Source organism: Scyliorhinus torazame, chromosome 7, assembly GCF_047496885.1.
Source record: "Scyliorhinus torazame isolate Kashiwa2021f chromosome 7, sScyTor2.1, whole genome shotgun sequence".
NCBI lineage: Eukaryota > Metazoa > Chordata > Chondrichthyes > Carcharhiniformes > Scyliorhinidae > Scyliorhinus > Scyliorhinus torazame.
In genome coordinates this window covers 102,199,618-102,224,478 of record NC_092713.1, presented here as the reverse complement: position 1 = coordinate 102,224,478, position 24,861 = coordinate 102,199,618, and the positions used below count along the sequence as shown (strand labels likewise).

At 48.0% G+C, this 24,861-nt stretch overlaps 2 protein-coding genes across 14 annotated transcripts in view; one reads left to right on the top strand and one right to left on the bottom strand.

Annotated features, from left to right (window-relative positions):
• Positions 1–11,589, top strand: part of usp1 (ubiquitin specific peptidase 1) — a 35,790-nt gene extending 24,201 nt beyond the window's left edge. For both annotated transcript variants that reach the window (XM_072511174.1, XM_072511173.1), the window contains exons 8-9: positions 8,627–8,828; positions 9,377–11,589. In XM_072511174.1, the coding sequence (XP_072367275.1) occupies positions 8,627–8,828; positions 9,377–10,133 (959 nt within the window). In that variant the 3' untranslated portion in view covers positions 10,134–11,589. The remainder of the gene's footprint in view (positions 1–8,626; positions 8,829–9,376) is intronic.
• Positions 11,590–12,427: 838 nt separating this feature from the next.
• Positions 12,428–24,861, bottom strand: part of dock7 (dedicator of cytokinesis 7) — a 292,969-nt gene continuing 280,535 nt past the window's right edge. For all 12 annotated transcript variants that reach the window (XM_072511162.1, XM_072511164.1, XM_072511166.1 and 9 more), the window contains 3 exons: positions 24,145–24,251; positions 13,475–13,642; positions 12,428–12,923 (listed from right to left, as the gene is read on the bottom strand). In XM_072511162.1, the coding sequence (XP_072367263.1) occupies positions 12,881–12,923; positions 13,475–13,642; positions 24,145–24,251 (318 nt within the window). In that variant the 3' untranslated portion in view covers positions 12,428–12,880. The remainder of the gene's footprint in view (positions 12,924–13,474; positions 13,643–24,144; positions 24,252–24,861) is intronic.

The window sequence follows — 24,861 nt, the reverse complement described above, 5'->3', positions numbered from 1 at the left end:
CCTAACTGGCAACGGGCCCAACAGGTCCACATATTTCTTATAAAATTCAACCGGGAAACCATCCGGCCTGGTGCATTCCCCACCTGCATGCTCCCTATCCCTTTGGCCAGCTCCTCCAGCCCGATCGGGGCCCCCAATCCCGCTACCAGTCCTTCCTCCACCTTCGGAAACCTCACTTGGTCCAGAAAGCGGTCCATCCCTCCCTCCTCCCACGGGGGATCGGACCGATACAATTCCTCATAAAAGGCCCTGAAGACCCCATTGATGTCAACCCCACTCCGTACCACACTCCCTCCCCTATCCTTAACTCTCCCGATCTCCCTAGCTGCGTCCCGCTTCCGAAGCTGATGCGCCAGCATCCGACTTGCCTTTTCCCCATATTCATAAATCACCCCCTGGGCCTTCCTCCACTGCACCTCCGCCTTCCTGGTGGTCAACAGGTCGAATTCGGCCTGGAGGCTACGTCTCTTCCTCAACAGTCCCACCTCCGCATACCTCCTGTCTACCCTCACCATCTCCCCCACCAGCCTCTCCCTCTGCTCTCTCCTCTCCTTGTGGGCCCTAATGGAGATCCGCTCTCCCCTAACCACCGCCTTCAGTGGCTCCCATACCATCCCCACTCGGACCTCCCCGTTATCGTTGGCCTCCAGGTATCTCTCTATACTTCCTCGGACCGGCTCACTCATCTCCTCGTCCGCCAACAGCCCCACCTCCAAGCGCCACAACAGACGCTGGTCCCTCTCCTCCCCCAGCTCTAGGTCTACCCAATGCGGGGCGTGATCCGAAATGGCTATCGCCGAGTACTCGGTATCCTCTACTCTCGCTATCAGCGCCTTACTCATAATAAAGAAGTCGATCCGGGAATAAGCCTTATGAACATGCGAGAAGAATGAAAATTCCCTAGCCCCCGGCCTTGCCAATCTCCAAGGGTCCACCCCTCCCATCTGGTCCATAAACCCCCTTAGCACCTTAGCCGCCGCCGGTAACTGTTCAAGACCTGGAGCGATCCAGTGCCGGATCCAACACCGTGTTAAAGTCCGTTCCCCCCCCATTATCAGGACCCCCACTTCCAAGTCCGGGATCCGACCCAACATGCGCCGCATAAAACCCGCATCCTCCCGGTTCGGGGCATACACATTGACCAGCACCACCCTCTCCCCTTGCAGCTTACCACTTACCATTACGTACCTGCCGCCATTGTCTGTCACAATGCTCGATGCCTCGAACGACACCCTCTTTCCCACCAAGATCGCCACCCCCCGATTTTTGGCATCCAACCCTGAGTGAAACACCTGACTTACCCACCCCTTCCTCAATCTTACCTGGTCTGCCACCTTCAGGTATGTCTCCTGGAGAATGACCACATCCACCTTCAGATGCGTGAACACCCGGGCCCGCTTGACCGGCCTGTTCAGTCCCCTTACATTCCAGGTTATCAGCCGGATCGGGGGGCAACCTGCCCCCCCATCCCCCCTCCCCCGCTGACTAGCCATAACCCCTCCTTGGCCAGTCACACGCCCGGCCCGTTCCCCACGGTGGCAGACCCCTGTCCCAACCCCCTCTACTTGCTCCAGCTCCCCCTTGACCATAGCAGCAGCAACCCGGTCGTCGTCCCCCCCCCCCCTCCCCAAGCTAGGATCCCTCCTAGCTGCTTTGCTCCCCCCACTGCACTCCCGCAAGTCAGCTAACTCCTGCTGACCCTGGCTATTCCCGCCTCTCCTTCGACTCTTCCCATTGTGGGACATACCCTCCTCCTCCATTACCCGTCCATAGGCTCTCCGCCTCCCCCTTCCATCCCAAGTGTGGGAGACAACCCTCGCTTCCCCGCCCCCTCCAGCCTTCAGCGCGGGAAAAAGCCCGCGTTTTCCACCTGCCCGGCCCCGCCACCTCTGTCGCCACTCCTTTAACAGGCCCAGTCCCCTCACCCCCAACTCGGGCCTCCCCCTCCCCGCGGGGCCCCATCCCTCCTACCGGCCATACACCCCTACTCCATTTAATTACCCCCCTCCAAGAGCCCACCCGACAGACCCAACCAAAACAGTGCCCAACCCACCCTAACCACCCTCATCGAACCAAACAGAAAAACGAGCAAAGAACCCCCCCCTCAGAGTGTAATACCCCAACAGCAATCCCCGACCACCCATCCCGACCCTCAGTTTGTGTCCAGTTTCTCGGCCTGAACAAAGGCCCACGCCTCCTCCGGAGACTCAAAATAATGGTGCAGGTCCTTGTAGGTGACACACAGTCGCGCCGGCTGCAGCATGCCAAACTTCACCCCCTTTCTGTGCAGCACCGCCTTCGCTCGATTGTACCCGGCCCTCCTCTTCGCCACCTCCGCACTCCAGACCTGGTATATTCGAACCTCCGCGTTCTCCCACCTGCTGCTCCTCTCTTTCTTGGCCCACCTGAGCACGCACTCCTGATCAGCGAACCGATGAAACCGCACAAGCACATGCGGCGGCTCGTTAGCCTTGGGCCTCCTCGCCAGCACTCTATGGGCCCCTTCCAGCTCCAGGGGCCCCTGGAAGGACCCCACTCCCATCAGCGAGTTTAGCATGGTGACCACATAGGCCCCCACGTCCGACCCCTCCAGCCTCTCCGGGAGGCCCAGAATCCGCAAATTCTTCCGCCTCGACCGATTCTCCATCTCCTCGAACTGTTCCTGCCATTTCTTGTGGAGCACCTCATGCGCCTCCGCCTTTACCGCAAGGCCTAAGACCTCGTCCTCGTTGTCGGAGACCTTTTTGTCGGACCTCGCGGATCGTCACCCCCTGGGCCGTCTGGGTCACCAGCAGCTTGTCGCCAGAAGCCTTCATCGGCTCCAGCGGGTCCGCTTTAATCTCCCTGAAGCAGCGCTGGATACCCTCCTGCTGCTCCTGCACCCACTGCATCCACGCTGCCTGGTCCCCACCCGCCGCCATTTTGCTCTTCATCCCTCGCACCTTCTTTGGGTTCACCACCACTTTTTTAGTCGCCCCGCTCCTGGTCCAAGCCATACACTGTCTGGGAACTATTGCAATCTCCTTCCCACACCGGGAAACGTCGAAAAAATGCCGTTGGGGGCTCTGAAAACAGCACACAAGTCAGTTTTTAGCGGGAGCCGCCGAATTTGCGACTTAGCTCCGCATAGCTGCAACCGGAAGTCCACCATCACGTATCGACCTCCATTATCCGCTACAATATTCAGTGCCTCGAACGACACCCGCTTCCCCATCAGTATTGCAACCCCTCTGATCTTCGCATCCAGCCCTGAATGAAAGACCTGCCCTACCCATCCCTTTCTCAGCCTAACCTGATCTGCCACCTTCAGATGTGTCTGCTGGAGCATAACCACGTCTGTCTACAGTCCCTTTAAATGCGCGAACACCCGGGTCCTCTTGACCGTGCCCGTTCAGGCCCCTCACATTCCAAGTTATCAGCCGGATCGGGGGGCTACTCGCCCCCCCCCCCCTGCTGACTAGCCATCTCCTTTTCTAGGCCAGCCACGTGCCCGCGCCTCCCGCACCCTCCAGTCCCCCAGGCGGCGGACTCCTACCCCGACTACCTCTCTTACTTCCAACTCCCCTTTGGCCAATGCAGCAGCAGCATCCCAGTTCTCTCTTTTACCCCCCCCCCCCCCCCCCCCCCCCTCTCTGCTAGATCCTCATCTAGCCATTTTGCTCCCCCATGACACTCCCATAAGTCAGCTGACCCCGGCCTCTCTCGCCATTCCATCGACCCCCCAGTGTGAGAATCCCCCCACCCCTTGGCAGTCAGTGTGCGCTCCTCTCCAGCACTGCCCCCATCCTTCTGTCATGCCTTTTTGACAAGCTCCCATGATCTCTTCCATTATGCTCCACCGTACCATGTGGTTATTAAAGGATCTGTACAGGATTCCCACAAGTGACTTCTTGCCGTTACCATTTCTCATTTCTACCCAAACCATTTCCACATCTTAGTTTTGAACATCCCTCTCTATTGTGCTGATACTATCATTTACTAACGGAGCCATCCCTCCTCACTACTTTCTGTCCTTCCTAAATGCCTTGGACTCTTTAATATTCAGTTTCCAATCTGTCCTGCAACTATGTCTCTGCAATGGCTATCACATCGTCCTTATTTATTTATCTGTGAGCTCTCAGTTCATCTGTTTTTGTTTGAATGCTTTATGCATTCAGATAGTGTTTAGTTTCATCATTTTCTTTTTGTAATCTTGTCCCATCTGTTAATTTACTGTTAGAATTGCACTCTATACCACCTTGTCATGGTTTGTTTTTCATTTCCCATAATACCTTTCTCATTTGCCTTGTCTTTGCTCTTTGATTTACATCTTCCCAGATTTGATCCCTTACTCCCACTTAAAACCCTCTTTACTTCGCTAGTTATGCGGCTCGCCAGAACACTGGTCCCAACACGGTTCAGCTGTTCCAATGGTATAGTTCTCATTTGCCCCAGTACTGCTGCCAGTGCCCATGAACTGGAATCCACTTCACTCACACCAATGTTTGAACCACGCATTAATCTCCCTAATTTGATTTATCCTATGCCAATTTGCACATGGCTCAGGTAATAATCCAGAGATTGTGACCTTTGAGGTTCTGCTTCTTAATTTGGTGCCAAGCTCCTTATCTTGACTTTGCAGAATCTCCTCCTTCGTTCAGCCTATGTCGTTGGTACATACATTTAAAAAAAATTTTTTTTACACGATGTTGGTGTCGCTGGTTAGGCCAGCATTTATTGCCCATCCATAGTTGCCCTTCAGAAGTGGTGGTGAGTTGCCACCTTGAACCGCGGCAATCCCTGAGGCGTAGGTATACCCACAGGGAGTTCCAGGATTTTGCCCCAGCGACAGTGAAGGAATGGTGGTATATTTCCAAGTCGGGGTGAGTGAGTGACATGGAGGGGAACCTCCAGGTAGTGGGGTTCCCCGGTATCTGCTGCTCTTGTACTTCTAGATGGTAGTGGTTGTGGGTTTTGAAGGTGCTGCCAAAGGAACTGTGGCGAGTTCGTGCAGTGCATCTTGTAGATGGTACACATGGCTGCCACTGTTCGTTGGTGGAGGGGTTGAATGTTTGTGGAAAGGGTAGCAATCAAATGGGCTGTTTTGTGTTGGATGGTGTCGAGCTTCTTGAGTATTATTGGAGCTGCATTCACCCAGGCAAGTGGAGAGTATTCCTGAATGTGCCTTGTAGATGGTGGACAGGCTTTTGAGGGTTGATGGTAGTCAGGAGGTGAGTTACTTGCCATAGGATTCCTACCCTCTGACCTGCTGTAATCAATGGTAACCCCCAAGATGTTGATTGTGGAGGATTCAGCGATGGTAATACATTGAATGCCATGGGGTGATGGTTAGATTCTCTCTTGTAGGTGATGGCCATTGCCTGGCACTTGTGTGGCACAAATGTAACTTGCCACTTGTCAGCCTAAGCTGCATATTGTCCAGGTCTTGCTGCATTTGGATATGGACTGCTTCGTTACCCGAGGAGTTATGAATGCTGCTGAACATTGTGCAGTCATCTGCAAACATCCCCACTTCTGACCTTATGGCGGAAGGAAGTTCATTGATGAAGCAGTTGAAGATGGTTGGGCCTAGGACACTACCCTGAGGAATTCCTGCAGTGATGTCCTGGAGTTGAGATGATTGAACTCCAACCACCACAACCATCTTCCTTGTGCCACGTATGACTAACCAGCGGTGAGTTTCCCCCCCGATTCCCATTGACTCCAGTTTAGCTAGGCCTCCTTGATGCCATACTCGGTCAAATGCTGCTTTGATATCACAGGCAGTTATTCTCATCTCACTTCTAGCATTCAACTCTTGTCCATGTTTGAACCAAGGTTGTAATGAGGTCAGGAGCTGAGTGACCCTGGCGGAACCCAAACTGAGCGTCCATGAACAGGTTATTGCTGAGTAAGTGCTGCTTGATAGCAGTGTTGATGACCCCTTCCATCGTTTTGCTGATGATGAATCGTAGGCTGATAGGGCGGTAATTGGCTCTGTTGGATTTGTCCTGTTTCTGGTGTACAGGACACACCTGGGCAATTGTTCACATTGCCAGGGAGATGCCAGCTTTGTAGCTATACTGGAACAGCTTGGCTAGGGTGCAGAGCACAAGTCTTCAGTACTATTGTCAGGACTCATAAACGTTGCAGTATCTGGTGCTTTCACCCGTTCTTTGGGTGAAAACTGACATCTGTGATGCTGGGGACCTCTGCAGGAGATCGAGGTGGATCATCCACTTGGCACTTCTGGCTGAAGATTGTTGCACATGCTTCAGCCTTGCCTTTTGCACATATGTGCTGGCTCCTCCATCATTGAGGATGGGGATATTTGTTGAGCAGCGAGTTGTTTACTTGCCCACCACTATTCACGGCTGGATGTGGCAGGACTGCAGAGCTTAGATATGATGTGTCGGTTGTAGAATTGCTTAGCTCTGACTATTACTTGTTGCTTGTGCTGTTGGGCACACAAGTAGTCCTGTGTTGCAGCTTCACCAGGTTGACACCATATTTTTAGGTATGCCTGGTGTTGTTCCTGGCATGCTCTCCTGCACTCTTCATTGAACCAGGGTTAATCCCCTGGCTTGGTGGTAATAGTAGATTGGGGCTATGCTGGGCCATGAGGTTGCAGATTGAGGTTGAGTTCAATTCTGCTGCTGATGGTCCACAGCATTTCATGGATGCCCAGTCTTGAGTTGCTAGATTTGTTCAAAGTCTTATCTCGCCTAGCATGGTGGTAGTGCCACACAACACGGTGGAAGTTATCCTCAATGTGAAGATGGGACTTTGTCTCCACAAGGACTGTGCAGTGCTCACTTTACTGATACTATCATGGACCATGATGACTGGGTTCTCCCCCTCCCACTACATGTTTCTCCAGCCCTACCAGATGTCCCAAACCTGGCACAGGGCAAACAACACAGCCGTCTGGATTCATGCTCTTTGTTGCAGAATGTTGTCAATCCCTCTGACTATACTGTACTCTACTACCACTATATTCCTTGTAACTCCCCCTGCTTGAATGGCTTCCTCTACCACAGTGCCATGGTCAGTTAGCTCATCCATCCTGCGGCCCCCACATCCAAACCAGCTGAAAAAAACCTCTAACCTGTTGGACAATTGCAAGGCCCAAGATTCCTGTACTCCTGGGTCCCCTTACCTGTCTTGCTTGCAGTCACACCCTGCTGTACCTGTATAAGTCCAAAAAGAAAATGCTGGAAAATCTCAGCAGCATCTGTAGGGAGAGAAAAAAGCTAACGTTTCGAGTGCAGATGACCCTTTGTCAAAGCTTTAATTATGTTTTTTAAAAAAGCTTTAATTATGTTTTAAAATAAAGCTGTAAAAGTTTTATTGTGTACCTGTATAAGTACTGCGCTGACCGATTGAGCCACTTGAACACGTTCATCCTGCTGTACCTGATCAAATTACAAGACGCTACCTGTAGCAGTGTGACTACCTCCTGGTTGGTATCTTTTCTTCCTGCCTTATGTGCCGCAGTGTCTGCAGTTTGGCCTCTAGCTCAATAATTTGGGGACAAAGTTCCTTGCAGCTGCAAACACTGCAGGTGTATTTGCTCTGGACCACACCAGTATCCAGAAGTGTTCACATCCTGCAATCGCAGCACATCATCTGGCCTTCCATCTCCAATGTGTGTTAATTAAAGATTGCTCATTAATGGATTTAAAATTAATAAAGCTTGCATATCTGTGGCACTGCCAGTAATTTCTACAGTACTGATAAACAATACAGTGCTTACAATACTGCTAACTTAGTTTCTAATATTACCAGTTACTGATTTACCTGCTCCTCCTTCTACGGTACCAACTCCAATTCAATACTGGAGGCTGGGAAAAAAGCACTTCCTCCTCGCCCTTCAGCAAACTCCCCACATTACTTCTTGTAAATCTTATTTAAAGCATCTCTTCACTACACACCTCTTTCTCTTCCCCCCCCCCCCCCCCCCCCCCCCCCCCGCCCCGCCCCCATCCACCAAATTCCCTTTTGAACCAAATACACTCATTCAGTCACGGTCTCACTCAGGCCAAAGTCTCCCATCACTGACCATGCGCCTCTTACTGACTTTTTTACTGATACAGTGAAGAATGATTCCTTTTGGGGTTAGTAAATTTTGAAGTGGAGCATGTAATTTTAATTCTGCGCTTAGGTGGGGATATTTCCTCCACAGCACTCCTGAAATCAGCTCAGCCTTCTGTTTTCTCTCCTTTCCCACTCTGTCAAGCTGCCAGAGCCTGGACTCCTTCCTTGTAGCTGAACCCTTGTCCTGGCGACGCCACCAATGGAGGAGGAGGTCTGGAGCTTGTTCTCCATTCCCACCCCAGGTTAATTGCGCTTAATCTTGCACTTAATCACCCAATCAATGGGTGATTAATCCTACCACCCTGTGCTCCTGCTCCCAGATCTCTCCCCCTCCCTGCAGCCTGGGATTCTGGTAATAGTAATGACCCTGACATCAAAACATGACCGTGACTGGCTCACAGTTCAGATGATATAAAATCAAAAATGATGATGCAAATCAGAAAAAAGGCCCTAAAAAATAAATGATCTGAAAGTAAATTGACTTTGAGCGAGGTGTCTTAAGTGAGGACTTACTGGGGTGACTTTAAATTTTATGTCCTTTTTATTTCAGTATCTCCAGAGCCAAAGATGGAAATAAAAACACTGAAATGGGCAATATCGCAGTTTGCTTCAGTAGAACGAATAGTTGGTGAAGACAAATATTTCTGTGAAAACTGTCACCATTACACAGAGGCTGAGCGTAGCCTGTTGTTTGACAAGATGCCAGAAGTTGTTACCATTCACTTGAAGTGTTTTGCAGCTTGTAGCTCTGAGTAAGTATGGAAATTAATATGGAACTGCAAAAAAACTTGAGTCATGTAGAATAGTAAATTTACTGGAGAAAATATTGCATGGCATAGTTAAGATAATTTATTTAAAAGGCCCAAAACATTAGTTACCCCTTTCTGCACTGAAAACCTGAAGGAGTAATTTCCCATTATTACTTATTTTTAAGAATATGATTAATTGAAGTGTTCATCTGTCAATGGTACAGGGATAAAGCAAGAGAGTTCATAGGTCACATGTGAAATGGCTTTGCCAGCCTGGGCAGGATGAGCTCAATGGCAAAGCCATTCATGGTGGGCAGGGAACCAAACCAATTTGCATGTACAGTATTTACTGCTTCCAGCAGTATCTTGCTTAAATGATGTACAAGTCTGCATTATTTAAAATGCTGCAATTTACTGGAACATGATTATTAATCCCATTTCTGTCTGAACAGTTTAAAAAAAAAAAAAAAAACTTTTTAAAAGAAGTTATTCATTGTAACACTATCCTTGCTGCTCGTGATCAGTTCTGTTGATTATGGATTTCTTTTTAGGTTGGAGCCCTATGGCAATCTGTCAAAAGTGAATACTCCTTTACTGACTCCTCTTCAGCTTTCTCTTGAAGAATGGAGCACAAGAGAGACCAGTGACTGCTATGAACTATTTGCTGTAGTCATGCACAATGGGGTGAGCATTAGTAGTGGTCATTACACGGCCTATGTAAAAATTACACATTTTGGCAGCCAGGAGAGTCCCAAAGAAGAATCTACAGTGAATTGTGCATATGGTGTGAAACAGGAACCACTCGGTGAGGAAGAGACCAAAAACTTAGTTTGTCCACAAGAATATGACGATGGAGAGATATCAGTTAAACTGAAGGGAAACTTCCAAGCAGCAGCAACTGGTAAGAATACAAAGAAGAATGCAGAAAGTGTTGGACTCCTTGGTGGACAAAAAAGTATGTCCAGTTTTGACCTGCATATCCCCAAGGGCAAAAATGATCCTGAAAAACCTGGGACTAGATTAAAAGAAAATGTGAAATCTGATAACTTAAAAGAAAAACATAGCAATTCCATTAAAGACCAAAGTTCTTGCAACAACCAACATGGAGTGTCTGAAACTTGGAGTAACATCCCAGAAAAGGTTTCTCAAAGCTGTAGTCTACACGAGTATGAAGGAAAATGGATGCTGTTTGATGATGCTGAGGTGAAGCTTACAGATGAGCAAGATTTTCTCAGTTCACTTTCTCCATCAACCTCTTGCACATCAACCCCGTACCTGTTGTTTTACAAAAAAATGGCAAACCCATAAAAGAGGCACCTTTCAAGAAATTGATATAAATAACTACCACGGAACGTTTTCTTTCACTGCTTGTATATTTAATATAGAGCACTGTAAAACCTTGCAGCCTTTGTGTGATTTGCTAGTATAAGCTGTCTGAACCACTAATCACGCACTCCTAAAACATTCTGATAAAACATTTAAAAGCACATTTAGATGCAATTTTTGTTTAATCAAATAATGATGGGTGTATTATTTGTTTAATCAAATAATGGTTCTTGCCAATCTACAGCAGGGATTCTATTTTAAAACTGTCATCTCTGTTTAAACTTTCAACGGTGATGCCAAGTTCTGTAAAACACCTCACCACACACGGTGCCTGACAACCAGCAGTAAAATGTAAGGAATATGATCATCTGCCTTTTAGAAAGTTGCAACCATTTCCGACAGGCCCATACCATTTCAGGGACAAGGTCCCCAGTGTCTGTTGGTGCTGCCCTCTACAGATCAGTCAAAATTAGTGCACATCAAGCAAGTATTATTCTAATCCTCTGGTGCAGTTGATTAGCAAATTTGGGTGTGGTTTGAGACCACTGAGCTGAAATAACTTTTTGGGGAGTAGAGGTGGGGAAGTAATCTTTGTGGTTAGCTCGAGAGTGAAACAGAACGTCACCAACAGCATGGATTCAAGCCCAATACCAGCTGTGTTAGATTGAGACCCGACTCCTCACTTTGTCCCACACTTGCTGAGTGCGGCCCCTCAAGCTTTGTGTCCTGAAAAGGACATTTTAGTCCAAAGGTCATTTCAGTTCGAATATCAGCAAAGATGTACAAGAAAATCACAGGTTTCCTTTTCTTGGCAGTGTAAATATAAAATAAAGTAATTTTGTATAAAAGTTTAATTGTATAACTTTTAGTATGTAGTTTCTAAGATAATCTAGGAAACCTGGCTTACAAATTCACCCCTCTAATTTGTAAATGCAATTATCTCAAAAGTTGTACATTAGACCAATGGGGTATAATTTTCCTAACCTTTACCTGAAATTAAATTTGTACAGCACAAACATGTGTATACCACCTGTCTTAGGTCATTATTTTTCAGTAGGTACACCTTCTGCACACTGCTAGATTTGAGGCAGGCTTGATCACTGTTCCAATGTGGCATTAACAACCCAAAGAGCAATCCTCCGACAGAGTAAAAGGCAACCGACAAGTTGTTGATCAGCTGTTTATTTTGACTAAAAACAAATAAGCTACCTTACCACTCTGGCATATTTCCATTTTTTGTTTCACTAGTTCATTTTCTTTGTGAATTGTGGGATTTCAATAGGGGATAAATGCAGTATGTTATCCTAAGTTTTTGACTGGGTGCACTATGCAACCTATTATTAATGTTGGATGGTGTCAAAAATGAGTTCAAGCTCTTTGTATTTTTCCCCCAATTTTACTGTAAATTGGAAAATTTTCAATAAACCATGACTCCACACCCTTTGTGCTGCATTTTGTTATAAATAATCCTTTTATCTTTCTGTTGACTCCTTGCAGTTCTTCAAGCTGAGACAGCAGCCATTAGAACTGAGCCTGAAACTGTTATCATCCATTTCCCTAAGTTATCAGGGTAATATGGATGGCAAACAGATTTTCTTGGGTCTGACTTCTGTTAATTAGCGCATTTCAATTGAGGCTCCAGTGGGCTAGGAAATCATAGAATCCCTAGAGTGTAGAAATTGGAGCACCCGGAGGAAATCCACATAGTCACGGGGAGAATGCAAATTCCACTCACCCAAGGCCAGATTGAACCCGGGTCCCTGGTGCTGTGAGGCAGTCAGCAGTGCTAATCACAGTCCTGCCCTAAGAAAGAGACCATTCAGCGCATTGTGTCTGCACCGATCTTCTGAAAGAGCACCCTACCTAGATCCACTCCCCTGTCCAATCCCCGTAACCCCACCTAACATGGGCACTAAGGGGCAATTTAGCATTGCAAATCCACCTATGCTGCACATCTTTGGACTGTGCGAGTAAACCCACAGTCACCCAAGGCCAGAATTGAACCTGGGTCCCTGGCACTGAGGGGCAGCTGTGTGCCACCCTGTACATTAACAATCTCCTGCAATTAAGGTTAGGATGGATGGGTGACACAGAATGGTTTCCTCCTTTCTCATTTTATGACAAACCAAAATAATGTTTAGTGTTACCATCATAGCTGTTGGTTGATAAGTGAAGTTTTTACTTAAAACTAAGATTGTATGGACTTAAACAGGTTTCATAGTTTAGTTCTTACCGCAAAAATGAACATGTTGAGTGAAATTAAGAAAAATACCACATTGAAGTAATTTCAATATTTAATAGTACCTTTTTCAAAAAATAAAAATGAAATTATCAATGCCAATGACAAACTTTTCAAAGGAATCTTGTGCGAATCACTGATATAAATAGTATATCAGTTAATAGTAAATAACATTGAGAACTTTTAATACATAATGGTAGATAAATAGTAGCAGGCATGACTGATTAGTGAATCGCAACAGTTGTAACTGTTAGTGACAACACTAACTATTGAGACTGCAAGGAAATGTAACCTTGTGTGTTGGAATAATTACTAGTACCATGATGCAAGCCATTTATCCTCAACCTCTTCACTTAAAGAAATGTAGTGTATCAAAATTTGAGGTATGAACTTGTGTTTTGATGTCCATATTTGTTGCCTGGTGAAATGAATAGGTTTCTCTTTGCTGCTTTATCACATACAAGCATAGATAAGCGCCTAGTCCACCTTTTCAGATGTCCACTTTGCGAAGGCTCAATCTGCTAAAAGAATCTCTGTAAACACAACATATAGGAATTAATCAGTTTGCATTTGTCAGTTTCTCTGTTCCAGTAATATTTTCCCTTAAAAAGGGTAGCTCAAGCTGGAGTACATCTCCACAGAATCTTGGTTATGTTTTTGCCAGGCTGTTTACTGATGCCAGCACCAGGCCTGTTCTCAAATTGGCATCTGTGTATGTACGTATCCAGCTCAACTAGAAACTCTGGCTGATTTTGTATTGCTGCAATATCCATCGAAGATTAAAAGCAGCTGAATTGTAAATTAAAACTTGGAACCTTCCTGACCTATATGGCTTCATAGCTCATTGGTAAATGTATTTACTGATTTGAGAGCACGTTTTCAACTGTGCTTTTCAAATCAGCCCTTGTATAGGAGTAACTGAACTGACTGACCTGTTACATAAACCAAGCTGAAATCCACCATAGAATGTGATGATTTTAACAACAGACCAAATAATGTCATAAAAGTTGAGTGAAAAACATTTAATCCCAGCCTTATGAATATAAGCAACTTCATTGCTGTTTTATACAAATTTTAAACCTACCTATGGCAGCTGATCGGTAGAATAGGTTTGTAAAGCTGGGGAATCTTCCTGTTTATCAAAGGCTGAAGAGCCTCCTTGAGGCGATGATAATTCCGCTCGAGCTCCCGTTGATATTCCTTCTGATCGGGACCTATCAAACTCTTGTTCTTCCGCAGGGCATCCTCACATCTTAATTAAATAAACCGTGATCAGAAAACACACCCCATCTCATCTGGCTGGTAAACATAAAATAATGTCCAGCTATTGAGTGGTGTCATGAGGCTTAATTATTTAGCCTTGGCAGTAAATTGGCATATGTATGATTTTAGTTTTCAATGTTTTTTATGCTATTCAATGCACTTAACTGATGCTCCTAATTTATCTCAAATTAGTGACTGGCCTGTTAATCCTATTTTTGAAGAAATCGAATAACCAATTAAACTAAACCAAATAAACTTGAGGGCCAAATTAAAGGGTGCAGCCCCTTAAAGGGCTACTACCCGAGACTGACTTGTTACTAGCACCACAGCTAATTCTTATCTTCAAAGTGTTTTTGCATTCAACCAAGCTAGGAAGGAAAAACCCTCGAATATGTACCCCAGCAGGGTACAATTAATGTGTTTGCTCAAAGAGATCAGACAGTCAGCATGTCATGTCACTTGAAAAGCAGGGAGGTAAACAGAGGCCAAGGAAAGGGAAAGATTACTGGGGGAGATTTTAAGGGTGGATAGGGAATTTGCAGAGACCCCGGAGGAGGAATTGTACAGTGAGAGGAGCCGACTCCAGGCGGAATTTGACCTTCTGACCACCAGAAAGGCGGAGGTACTGTGGAGGAAGGCACAGGGGAGGAGGTATGAATATGGGGAAAAGGCTAGTCGCCTGTTGGCTCATCAATTGCGAAAGAGGGCAGCAGCGAGGGAGATAGGAGGAATTCGAGACGAAAGGGGGGACACGGTGCGAAGGGCAGGAAAGATAAATGAGGTGTTCAAGACCTTCTATGAGGAACTGTATAGGTCTCAACCCCCAGAGGGAGAGGAGGGGATGCGGCAGTTCCTGGACCAATTGAGGTTCCCGAAAGTGGAGGAGCGGGGGGTGGTAGGCCTGGGGGCACCGATTGGGGTGGACGAGGTTATTAAGGGACTGGGAAGCATGCAAGCAGGGAAGGCCCCAGGTCCAGACGGGTTCCCGGTGGAGTATTACAGAAAATATGTGGACTTGTTGGCCCCGTTGATGGTGAGGATGTTCAATGAGGCCAGGAAAGGGGGGACTCTACCCCCGACGATGTCGGAGGCGACGATATCGTTAATTTTGAAGAGGGATAAAGATCCGTTGCAGTGCGGGTCCTATAGACCCATTTCATTATTGAACGTGGACGCCAAATTGTTGGCAAAGGTACTGGCATCGAGGATAGAGGACTGTGTCCCGGGGGTGGTGCACGAAGACCAGACAGGGTTCGTAAAAGGGAGACAACTGAATGTTAACGTGCGACGACTATTAGGGGTGATAATGATGCCCCCAGTGGAGGGGGAGGCAGAGATAGTGGCGGCAATGGACGCAGAGAAGGCATTTGATAGGGTGGAGTGGGAGTATTTATGGGAAGTGTTAAGGAGGTTTGGGTTTGGGAACGGGTTTATTAGCTGGGTTAGACTTCTTTATGGGGCTCCAACGGCAAGCGTAGTTACAGGTCGACATAGATCGGAGTATTTCCGACTATATAGGGGAACAAGACAGGGATGCCTGCTGTCTCCATTGTTGTTCGCGTTGGCAATTGAACCTCTGGCCATGGCGTTGAGAGACTCCAGGAAATGGAGAGGGGTGATTAGAGGGGGAGAAGAACACCGAGTCTCGTTATACACGGATGACCTATTATACGTGTCGGACCCAGCGGGGGGGGGGGTGATAGAGGTTATGCGAATTTTGAGGGGGTTCGGGGATTTCTCGGGGTATAGGCTAAACATGGGGAAGAGTGAATTATTTGTGATACATCCAGGGGACCAGAGTAGAGAGATAGAAGGCTTGCCTCTAAGGAAAGTGGAAAGAAACTTCCGATACCTGGGGATTCAGATCGCTAGGAGCTGGGGAACCTTGCACAGACTTAATCTGACACGGTTGGTAGAACAAATGGAGGAGGACTTCAAGAGGTGGGATATGCAGCCTCTATCGCTGGCGGGCAGGGTGCAAGCAATTAAGATGATGGTCCTCCCGAGGTTCTTATTTGTATTTCAATGTCTCCCTATACTAATCACCAAGACCTTTTTTTTTAATTAAATATTTTATTGAAAATTTTTGGTCAACCAACTCAGTACATTGTGCATCCTTTACACAATATTATAACAACACAAATAACAATGACCTATTTTATAAACAAAAAATGAATAAATAATAAATAACAAAAATGAAAACTAGCCCTAATTGGCAACTGCCTTGTCACAAGTAACACTCTCCAAAAATATAATTTAACAGTCCAATATATAATTATCTGTAGCAACGACCTATACATACTATACAGTATATATTAACAACCCTGAGAGTCCTTCTGGTTCCTCCTCTCTCTCCCGCCCCCCCCCCCCCCCCCCCCCCCCCCTCCCTGATCCTGGGCTGCTGCTGCTGCCTTTTTCCCATTCCGTCTATCTTTCTGCGAGGTATTCGACGAACGGTTGCCACCGCCTGGTGAACCCTTGAGCCGACCCCCTTAGGACGAACTTAATCCGCTCTAGCTTTATAAACCCCGCCATGTCATTTATCCAGGTCTCCACCCCCGGGGGCTTGGCTTCTTTCCACATTAGCAATATCCTGCGCCGGGCTACTAGGGACGCAAAGGCCAAAACATCGGCCTCTCTCGCCTCCTGCACTCCCGGCTCTTGTGCAACCCCAAATATAGCTAACCCCCAGCTTGGTTCGACCCGGACTCCTACTACTTTTGAAAGCACCTTTGTCACCCCCATCCAAAACCCCTGCAGTGCCGGGCATGACCAAAACATATGGGTATGATTCGCTGGGCTTCTCAAGCACCTCGCACACCTATCCTCCACCCCAAAAAATTTACTGAGCCGTGCTCCAGTCATATGTGCCCTGTGTAATACCTTAAACTGAATCAGGCTTAGCCTGGCACACGAGGACGACGAGTTTACCCTGCTTAGGGCATCTGCCCACAGCCCCTCCTCGATCTCCTCCCCCAGCTCTTCTTCCCATTTCCCTTTTAGTTCATCTACCATAGTCTCCCCTTCGTCCCTCATTTCCCTATATATATCTGACACCTTACCATCCCCCACCCATGTCTTTGAGATCACTCTGTCCTGCACCTCTTGTGTCGGGAGCTGCGGGAATTCCCTCACCTGTTGCCTCGCAAAAGCCCTCAGTTGCATATACCTAAATGCATTCCCTTGGGGCAACCCATATTTCTCGGTCAGCGCTCCCAGACTCGCGAACTTTCCATCCACAAACAGACCTTTCAGTTGCGTTATTCCTGCTCTTTGCCACATTCCATATCCCCCATCCATTCCCCCCGGGGCAAACCTATGATTGTTTCTTATCGGGGACCCCCCCCAAGGCTCCAGTCTTTCCCCTATGCCGTCTCCACTGTCCCCAAATCTTCAGTGTAGCCACCACCACCGGGCTTGTGGTGTAGTTCCTCGGTGAGAACGGCAATGGGGCTGTCACCATAGCCTGTAGGCTAGTCCCCCTACAGGACGCCCTCTCTAATCTCTTCCACGCCGCTCCCTCCTCCTCTCCCATCCACTTACTCACCATTGAAATATTAGCGGCCCAATAATACTCACTTAGGCTCGGTAGTGCCAGCCCCCCCCTATCCCTGCTACGCTGTAAGAATCCCTTCCTCACTCTCAGGGTCTTCCTGGCCCACACAAAACCCATGATGCTCTTTTCAATCCTTTTAAAAAAAGCCTTCGTGATCACCACCGGGAGGCACTGAAACACAAAGAGGAATCTCGGGAGGACCACCATCTTAACCGCCTGCACCCTCCCTGCCATTGACAGGGATACCATATCCCATCTCTTGAACTCCTCCTCCATCTGTTCCACCAACCGCGTTAAATTTAACCTATGCAATGTGCCCCAATTCTTAGCTATCTGGATCCCCAGGTAACGAAAGTCCCTTGTTACCTTCCTCAACGGTAGGTCCTCTATTTCTCTACTCTGCTCCCCTGGATGCACCACAAACAACTCACTTTTCCCCATGTTCAATTTATACCCTGAAAAATCCCCAAACTCCCCAAGTATCCGCATTATTTCTGGCATCCCCTCCGCCGGGTCCGCCACGTATAGTAGCAAATCGTCCGCATACAAAGATACCCGGTGCTCTTCTCCTCCCCTAAGTACTCCCCTCCACTTCTTGGAACCCCTCAACGCTATCGCCAGGGGCTCAATCGCCAGTGCAAACAATAATGGGGACAGAGGGCATCCCTGCCTTGTCCCTCTATGGAGCCGAAAATATGCAGATCCCCGTCCATTCGTGACCACGCTCGCCACTGGGGCCCTATACAACAGCTGCACCCATCTAACATACCCCTCTCCAAAACCAAATCTCCTCAACACCTCCCACAAATAATCCCACTCCACTCTATCAAATGCTTTCTCGGCATCCATTGCCACTACTATCTCCGTTTCTCCCTCTGGTGGGGCCATCATCATTACCCCTAACAACCTCCGTATATTCATGTTCAGCTGTCTCCCCTTCACAAACCCAGTTTGGTCCTCGTGGACCACCCCCGGGACACATTCCTCTATTCTCATTGCCATTACCTTGGCCAGGACCTTGGCATCTAAATTTAGGAGGGAAATAGGTCTATAGGACCCGCATTGTAGCGGGTCCTTTTCCTTCTTTAAGAGAAGCGATATCGTTGCTTCAGACATAGTCGGGGGCAGTTGTCCCCTTTCCTTTGCCTCATTAAAGGTCCTCGTCAGTACCGGGGCGAGCAAGTCCACATATTTTCTATAGAATTTGACTGGGAATCCATCCGGTCCCGGGGCCTTTCCCGCCTGCATGCTCCTAATTCCTTTCACCACTTCTTCTACCTCGATCTGTGCTCCCAGTCCCACCCTTTCCTGCTCTTCCACCTTGGGAAATTCCAGCCGATCCAAGAAGCCCATCATTCTCTCCCTCCCATCCGGGGGTTGAGCTTCATATAATTTTTTATAAAATGTCTTGAACACTCCATTCACTCTCTCCGCTCCCCGCTCCATCTCTCCTTCCTCATCCCTCACTCCCCCTATTTCCCTCGCTGCTCCCCTTTTCCTCAATTGGTGTGCCAGCAACCTGCTCGCCTTCTCCCCATATTCGTACTGTACACCCTGTGCCTTCCTCCATTGTGCCTCTGCAGTGCCTGTAGTCAGCAAGTCAAATTCTACATGTAGCCTTTGCCTTTCCCTGTACAGTCCCTCCTCCGGTGCTTCCGCATATTGTCTGTCCACCCTCAAAAGTTCTTGCAGCAACCGCTCCCGTTCCTTACTCTCCTGCTTCCCTTTATGTGCCCTTATTGATATCAGCTCCCCTCTAACCACCGCCTTCAACGCCTCCCAGACCACTCCCACCTGGACCTCCCCATTATCATTGAGTTCCAAGTACTTTTCAATGCACCCCCTCACCCTTAGACACACCCACTCATCTGCCATTAGTCCCATGTCCATTCTCCAGGGTGGGCGCCCTCCTGTTTCCTCCCCTATCTCCAAGTCCACCCAGTGTGGAGCGTGATCCGAAATGGCTATAGCCGTATACTCCGTTCCCCTCACCTTCGGGATCAATGCCCTACCCAGCACAAAAAAGTCTATTCGCGAGTAGACTTTATGGACATAGGAGAAAAACGAGAACTCCTTACTCCTAGGTCTGCTAAATCTCCACGGGTCTACACCTCCCATCTGCTCCATAAAATCTTTAAGTACCTTGGCTGCTGCCGGCCTCCTTCCAGTCCTGGACTTCGACCTATCCAGCCCTGGTTCCAACACCGTATTAAAATCTCCCCCCATTATCAGCTTTCCCATCTCTAGGTCCGGAATGCGTCCTAGCATCCGCCTCATAAAATTGGCATCATCCCAGTTCGGGGCATATACGTTTACCAAAACCACCGTCTCCCCCTGTAGTTTGCCACTCACCATCACGTATCTGCCCCCGTTATCCGCCACTATAGTCTTTGCCTCGAACATTACCCGCTTCCCCACTAATATAGCCACCCCCCTGTTTTTCGCATCTAGCCCCGAATGGAACACCTGCCCCACCCATCCTTTGCGTAGCCTAACCTGGTCTATCAGTTTCAGGTGCGTTTCCTGTAACATAACCACATCTGCCTTAAGTTTCTTAAGGTGTGCGAGTACCCGTGCCCTCTTTATCGGCCCGTTCAGCCCTCTCACGTTCCACGTGATCAGCCGAGTTGGGGGGCTTCCTACCCGCCCCCCCCCCCCCCCTTGTCGATTAGCCATCACCTTTTTCCAGCTCCTCACCCGGTTCCCACGCAGCTGTATCTCCCCCAGGCGGTGCCCCCCCGCCCATCCTCTCCCATACCAGCTCCCCCCTCTCCCCAGCAGCAGCAACCCAGTAATTCCCCCCTCCCCCCCCCCACCCCCCCCCCCCCCCGCTAGATCCCCCGCTAGCGTAATTACTCCCCCCATGTTGCTCCCAGAAGTCAGCAAACTCTGGCTGACCTCGGCTTCCCCCCGTGACCTCGGCTCGCACCGTGCGACGCCCCCTCCTTCCTGCTTCTCTATTCCCACCATGATTATCATAGCGCGGGAACCAAGCCCGCGCTTCTCCCTTGGCCCCGCCCCCAATGGCCAACGCCCCATCTCCTCCACCTCCCCTCCTCCCCCATCACCACCTGTGGGAGAGAGAAAAGTTACCACATCGCAGGATTAGTACATAAAACCCCTCTTTGCCCCCCACATTCGCCCCACCACTTTGTTCGAACGTTCTTTTTAATAACCCGCTCATTCCAGTTTTTCTTCCACAATAAAAGTCCACGCTTCATCCGCCGTCTCAAAGTAGTGGTGCCTCCCTCGATATGTGACCCACAGTCTTGCCGGTTGCAGCATTCCAAATTTTATCTTCTTTTTATGAAGCACCGCCTTGGCCCGATTAAAGCTCGCCCTCCTTCTCGCCACCTCCGCACTCCAGTCTTGATAAACGCGGATCACCGCGTTCTCCCATTTACTGCTCCGAGTTTTCTTCGCCCATCTAAGGAACATTTCTCTCTCCTTAAAACGGAGGAATCTCACCACTATGGCTCTGGGAATTTCTCCTGCTCTCGGTCCTCGCGCCATCACTCGGTATGCTCCCTCCACCTCCAACGGACCCGCCAGGGCCTCCGCTCCCATTAACGAGTGCAGCATCGTGCTCACATATGCCCCGACGTCCGCTCCCTCCACACCTTCAGGAAGACCAAGAATCCTCAGGTTGTTCCTCCTTGCGTTGTTTTTCAGTGCCTCCAACCTTTCCACACATCGTTTCTGATGTGCCTCCTGCGTCTCCGTCTTCACCACCAGGCCCTGTATATCGTCCTCATTCTCGGCTGCCTTTGCCTTCACGACCCGAAGCTCCCGCTCCTGGGTCTTTTGTTCCTCCTTTAGCCCTTCGATCGCCTGTAGTATCGGGGCCAACAGCTCTTTCTTCAGTTCCTTTTTGATCTCTTCCACACAGCATTTCAAGAACTCTTGTTGTTCAGGGCCCCATGTTAAACTGCCACCTTCCGACGCCATCTTGGTTTTTGCTTGCCTTCCTTGCCGCTGTTCTAAAGGATCCACTGCAATCTGGCCACTCTCTCCTCCTTTTTCCATCCGTATCCAGGGGGGATTCCCTTCTGGTTTACCGCACAGTGTTTTTAGCCGTCAAAATTGCCGTTGGGGCTCCTATCAAGAGCCCAAAAGTCCGTTTCACAGGGAGCTGCCGAAACGTGCGACTCAGCTGGTCATCGCCGCACCCGGAAGTCACCAAGACCTTTTTTAATGAAATAGACAGGAGCATCATGAGCTTTGTGTGGGCAGGGAAAGTTCCGAGAGTAATGAGGGGGTTCCTTCAGCGTAGTAGGGACAGAGGAGGATTGGCACTACCGAACTTGGGCGATTACTATTGGGCTGGCAATGATACGTAAATGGATGATGGAGGGTGAGGGAGCGGCGTGGAAAAGACTGGAGAAAAAGTCCTGTAAAGGGACGAGTTTAGAGGCGCTGGTGACGGCGCCGCTACCGATCTCACCTAAAAAGTTTACCACGAACCCAGTGGTGGTGGCAACATTGAATATCTGGGGACAGTGGAGGCGACAGAGAGGGGTGCGGGGAGCCCTGGTGGGGTCCCCAATCCGGAACAACCATAGGTTCGTTCCAGGAAGAATGGATAGAGGATTTCAGAGCTGGTACCAGTTGGGAATTAGGAGGGTGGGAGATTTATTTATAGATGGGACTTTTGCGAGCTTGGGAGCATTGGAGGAAAAGTATAAGTTGCCCCGGGGAAATTTCTTGAGATATATGCAGGTGAGGGCGTTTACTAGACAACAGGTGAGGGAATTTCCGTTGCTCCCGACACAGGGGATACAAGACAGGGTGCTTTCAGGGGGGTGGGTCGGAGAGGGTAAGGTGTCAGAGATATACCGAGAGATGAGGGAAGAGGGGGAGGAGTCGGTGGGCGAACTAAAAGGAAAGTGGGAAGAAGAACTAGGGGAGGAGATAGAGGAGGGTATGTGGGCTGATGCCCTAAGCAGGGTAAATTCCTCTTCCTCATGCGCCAGGCTTAGCCTGATTCAATTTAAGGTGCTACATAGAGCACACATAACAGGAGCAAGATTGAGCAGGTTCTTTGGAGTGGAGGACAAATGTGGGAGGTGTGGCGGGAGCCCGCCAAACCACGCACATATGTTTTGGGCGTGCCCGGCACTGGAAGGGTATTGGAAGGGAGTGACGGGAGTGATTTCGCGGGTGGTGAAGGCCCGGGTCAAACCAGGCTGGGGGTTAGCTCTATTTGGAGTTGCGGAAGAGCCGGGAGTGCAGGAGGCGAAAGAGGCCGACGTTGTGGCCTTTGCGTCCCTAGTAGCCCGGCGCAGGATCCTACTCGTGTGGAAGGAGGCGAAACCCCCTGGACTGGAGGCCTGGGTAAATGATATGGCGGGGTTCATTAAACTGGAGCAGATAAAGTTTGCCCTGAGAGGATCGGCTCAAGGGTTCACCAGGCGGTGGCAGCCATTTCTCGACTACCTAGGGGAACGTTAGAGGGAAGACAGATGACCAGCAGCAGCAACCCAGGGGGAAGGGGGGGGGTTTAGTTTAGTTTAGGTCAAAGATAAAGGGGTTTTGTTACTTGTGTATTGTTAAAAATTTCTGTATTGTTATTGTTGCGTTTGCTTTGTAAGAGGGGAAAAATTGTTGTTTGGGAAAAAAATTTCAATAAAACATATTAAAAAAAAAAAAGAAAAGCAGGGAGGTTTTCCTGATATTCTGGAGACGGGTCCAGATCTTCTGCAAAGTGGCAATCACCATCAGATTGCCGCTGTGCTCAAGCCGTTCTGGCTGGGTCTTCCGAGCCCGGCTCCTTCAGAATTGTGGTGTGTACATTCCCATGAAGGACTCCACAGAGCTTAGTGGTTTGTTTGTTTTGGGGGGGGGGGGGGGGGGCTATAAAAGACGTATGCTTTTTTAATGGTACTAGCTACCATTGGGTAAGTTTAAAGGTTGTGGTGAACCACTGTAATAGGAGATGTAAGGTAGCACCTGCACTACAGGTTCGCCGGTAGCTCCTGCTTGCTGGCTCCGCCCACAGAGAACTGTATAAATATGCATGACCTCCAGTGCCCTGCCATTCCGCCAGCTGCAGCAGGAGGCCACGCATCTGCCTAATAAAGCCACAGTTGTACCCAACTTTAGTCTTTGTGCAATTGATCGTGCATCAAAGGTCCAGTATGAATAGACGAATCGGTGAATGGGTCGAGTGGTATCTGGGTGGTGGGGGACGAGTTGGGTCGGTGGGGGCGAGCCAAGAGTGGCTGGGTGGGAGTTACTTCTGTACTTACTCAGGAATTAGACTAGGATTTGTAACATTTCCTAGGTAAATGCAGTAGCCATAATTTCTTAATGTTACTTATAAATTTAATGAACTTTGAAGGTAGTTTTATAAAATCAGATGCTTATTTGAACATAGTACAGCATTCGGCATTCCGTCTGGATTTATTTGGCCCTGTACTGGGCAACAGCAACGTAACATGCTCGGATTAATTAGAGATAATGTGAATTGATGCAGAGACACTATTTGGCACTTGAAAAATAATATTTATCTGCTGTATCATAAAATTACTCCTACAACCCTGACTATTTTAGTTGAACTATGCATTATTATGAAGAATGCACATCAACATATATTCCTATGTAAGTAAACAGTGCATTGCAGTCTATGAAAACCATGTATCAGTTTATATAGGACTTGTAATACAAATGAGGTGGTTTATATCTAAAGGCAGGGAACATAACCTTCTGATGCTTTATTCCTGAAACATGGGCAACGTGGAACTGGTGACAAAATGAAGTAGCACCTGACATTATGGCAAGTGGCTCTTACAATCTTGGGTGGCTGAAAGCTCAGTCGCAACTAAATGTGGACATTGGTGATGTTGAGTGTGTCCTAATCTGTCATGCAGTGTAAAAGTGAAAACAAATCCAGAGCAAAAGCAACCACCTATGCAGAAAACAATATGAAGTCATACCTTTTGGTGAAGTCTTTGAAGCATAGACGCAACTTGTTGTGATGTCGGAAGAGTTTGGGGTCATTGGGTATTTCGGATAAAAACACTTGAGCAACTTCTAAAGGTCCCTATGTAAAAAAAAAATATATGATTGAAACAGGGATGTTTGTTAACTTTCATTGTCATCAAAGATCCTTTACAAAAGAATGCGGGCACAATACCAAGAATTTTACATACATGCTTGACCACAGATCTAGAGAAATCTCCATGTCTTTGGCTGACTAGTTTTCAACTCATTCACAATGATACTAAAATAAAACCAAATTTCATGAGTACCTTCATCATCCCTAAATAATGAAATGTGGTACAAAAACAATTTAAACACCTAACTACTGCCCATTTTGTGTACCCCCTTTTATCTCCTACTGTTTTTTTCTCCTTTTCCTTTTATTATTTTATATAATCTATGTTCCCACTATTCAATTTAAAGGTGATAATGTTTAAAAAGGGTTTCATCAATTACGATGTAGATTTTTGATTCCAAAATTGTCAGAACCTTGTAGTGACACTTGGCATTGGTCACTGCATCCTTTTGTCCTGACCATTACACATGTGGGACAGACCTTTCTGGATGCTGGCCCCAATAATACACAAGCAATAAAATTAAATCTAACATCTACTCTATTATACTACAGGATTAAATTAAGACTAATTGTGTCAACTCATTAACTTGGTCGT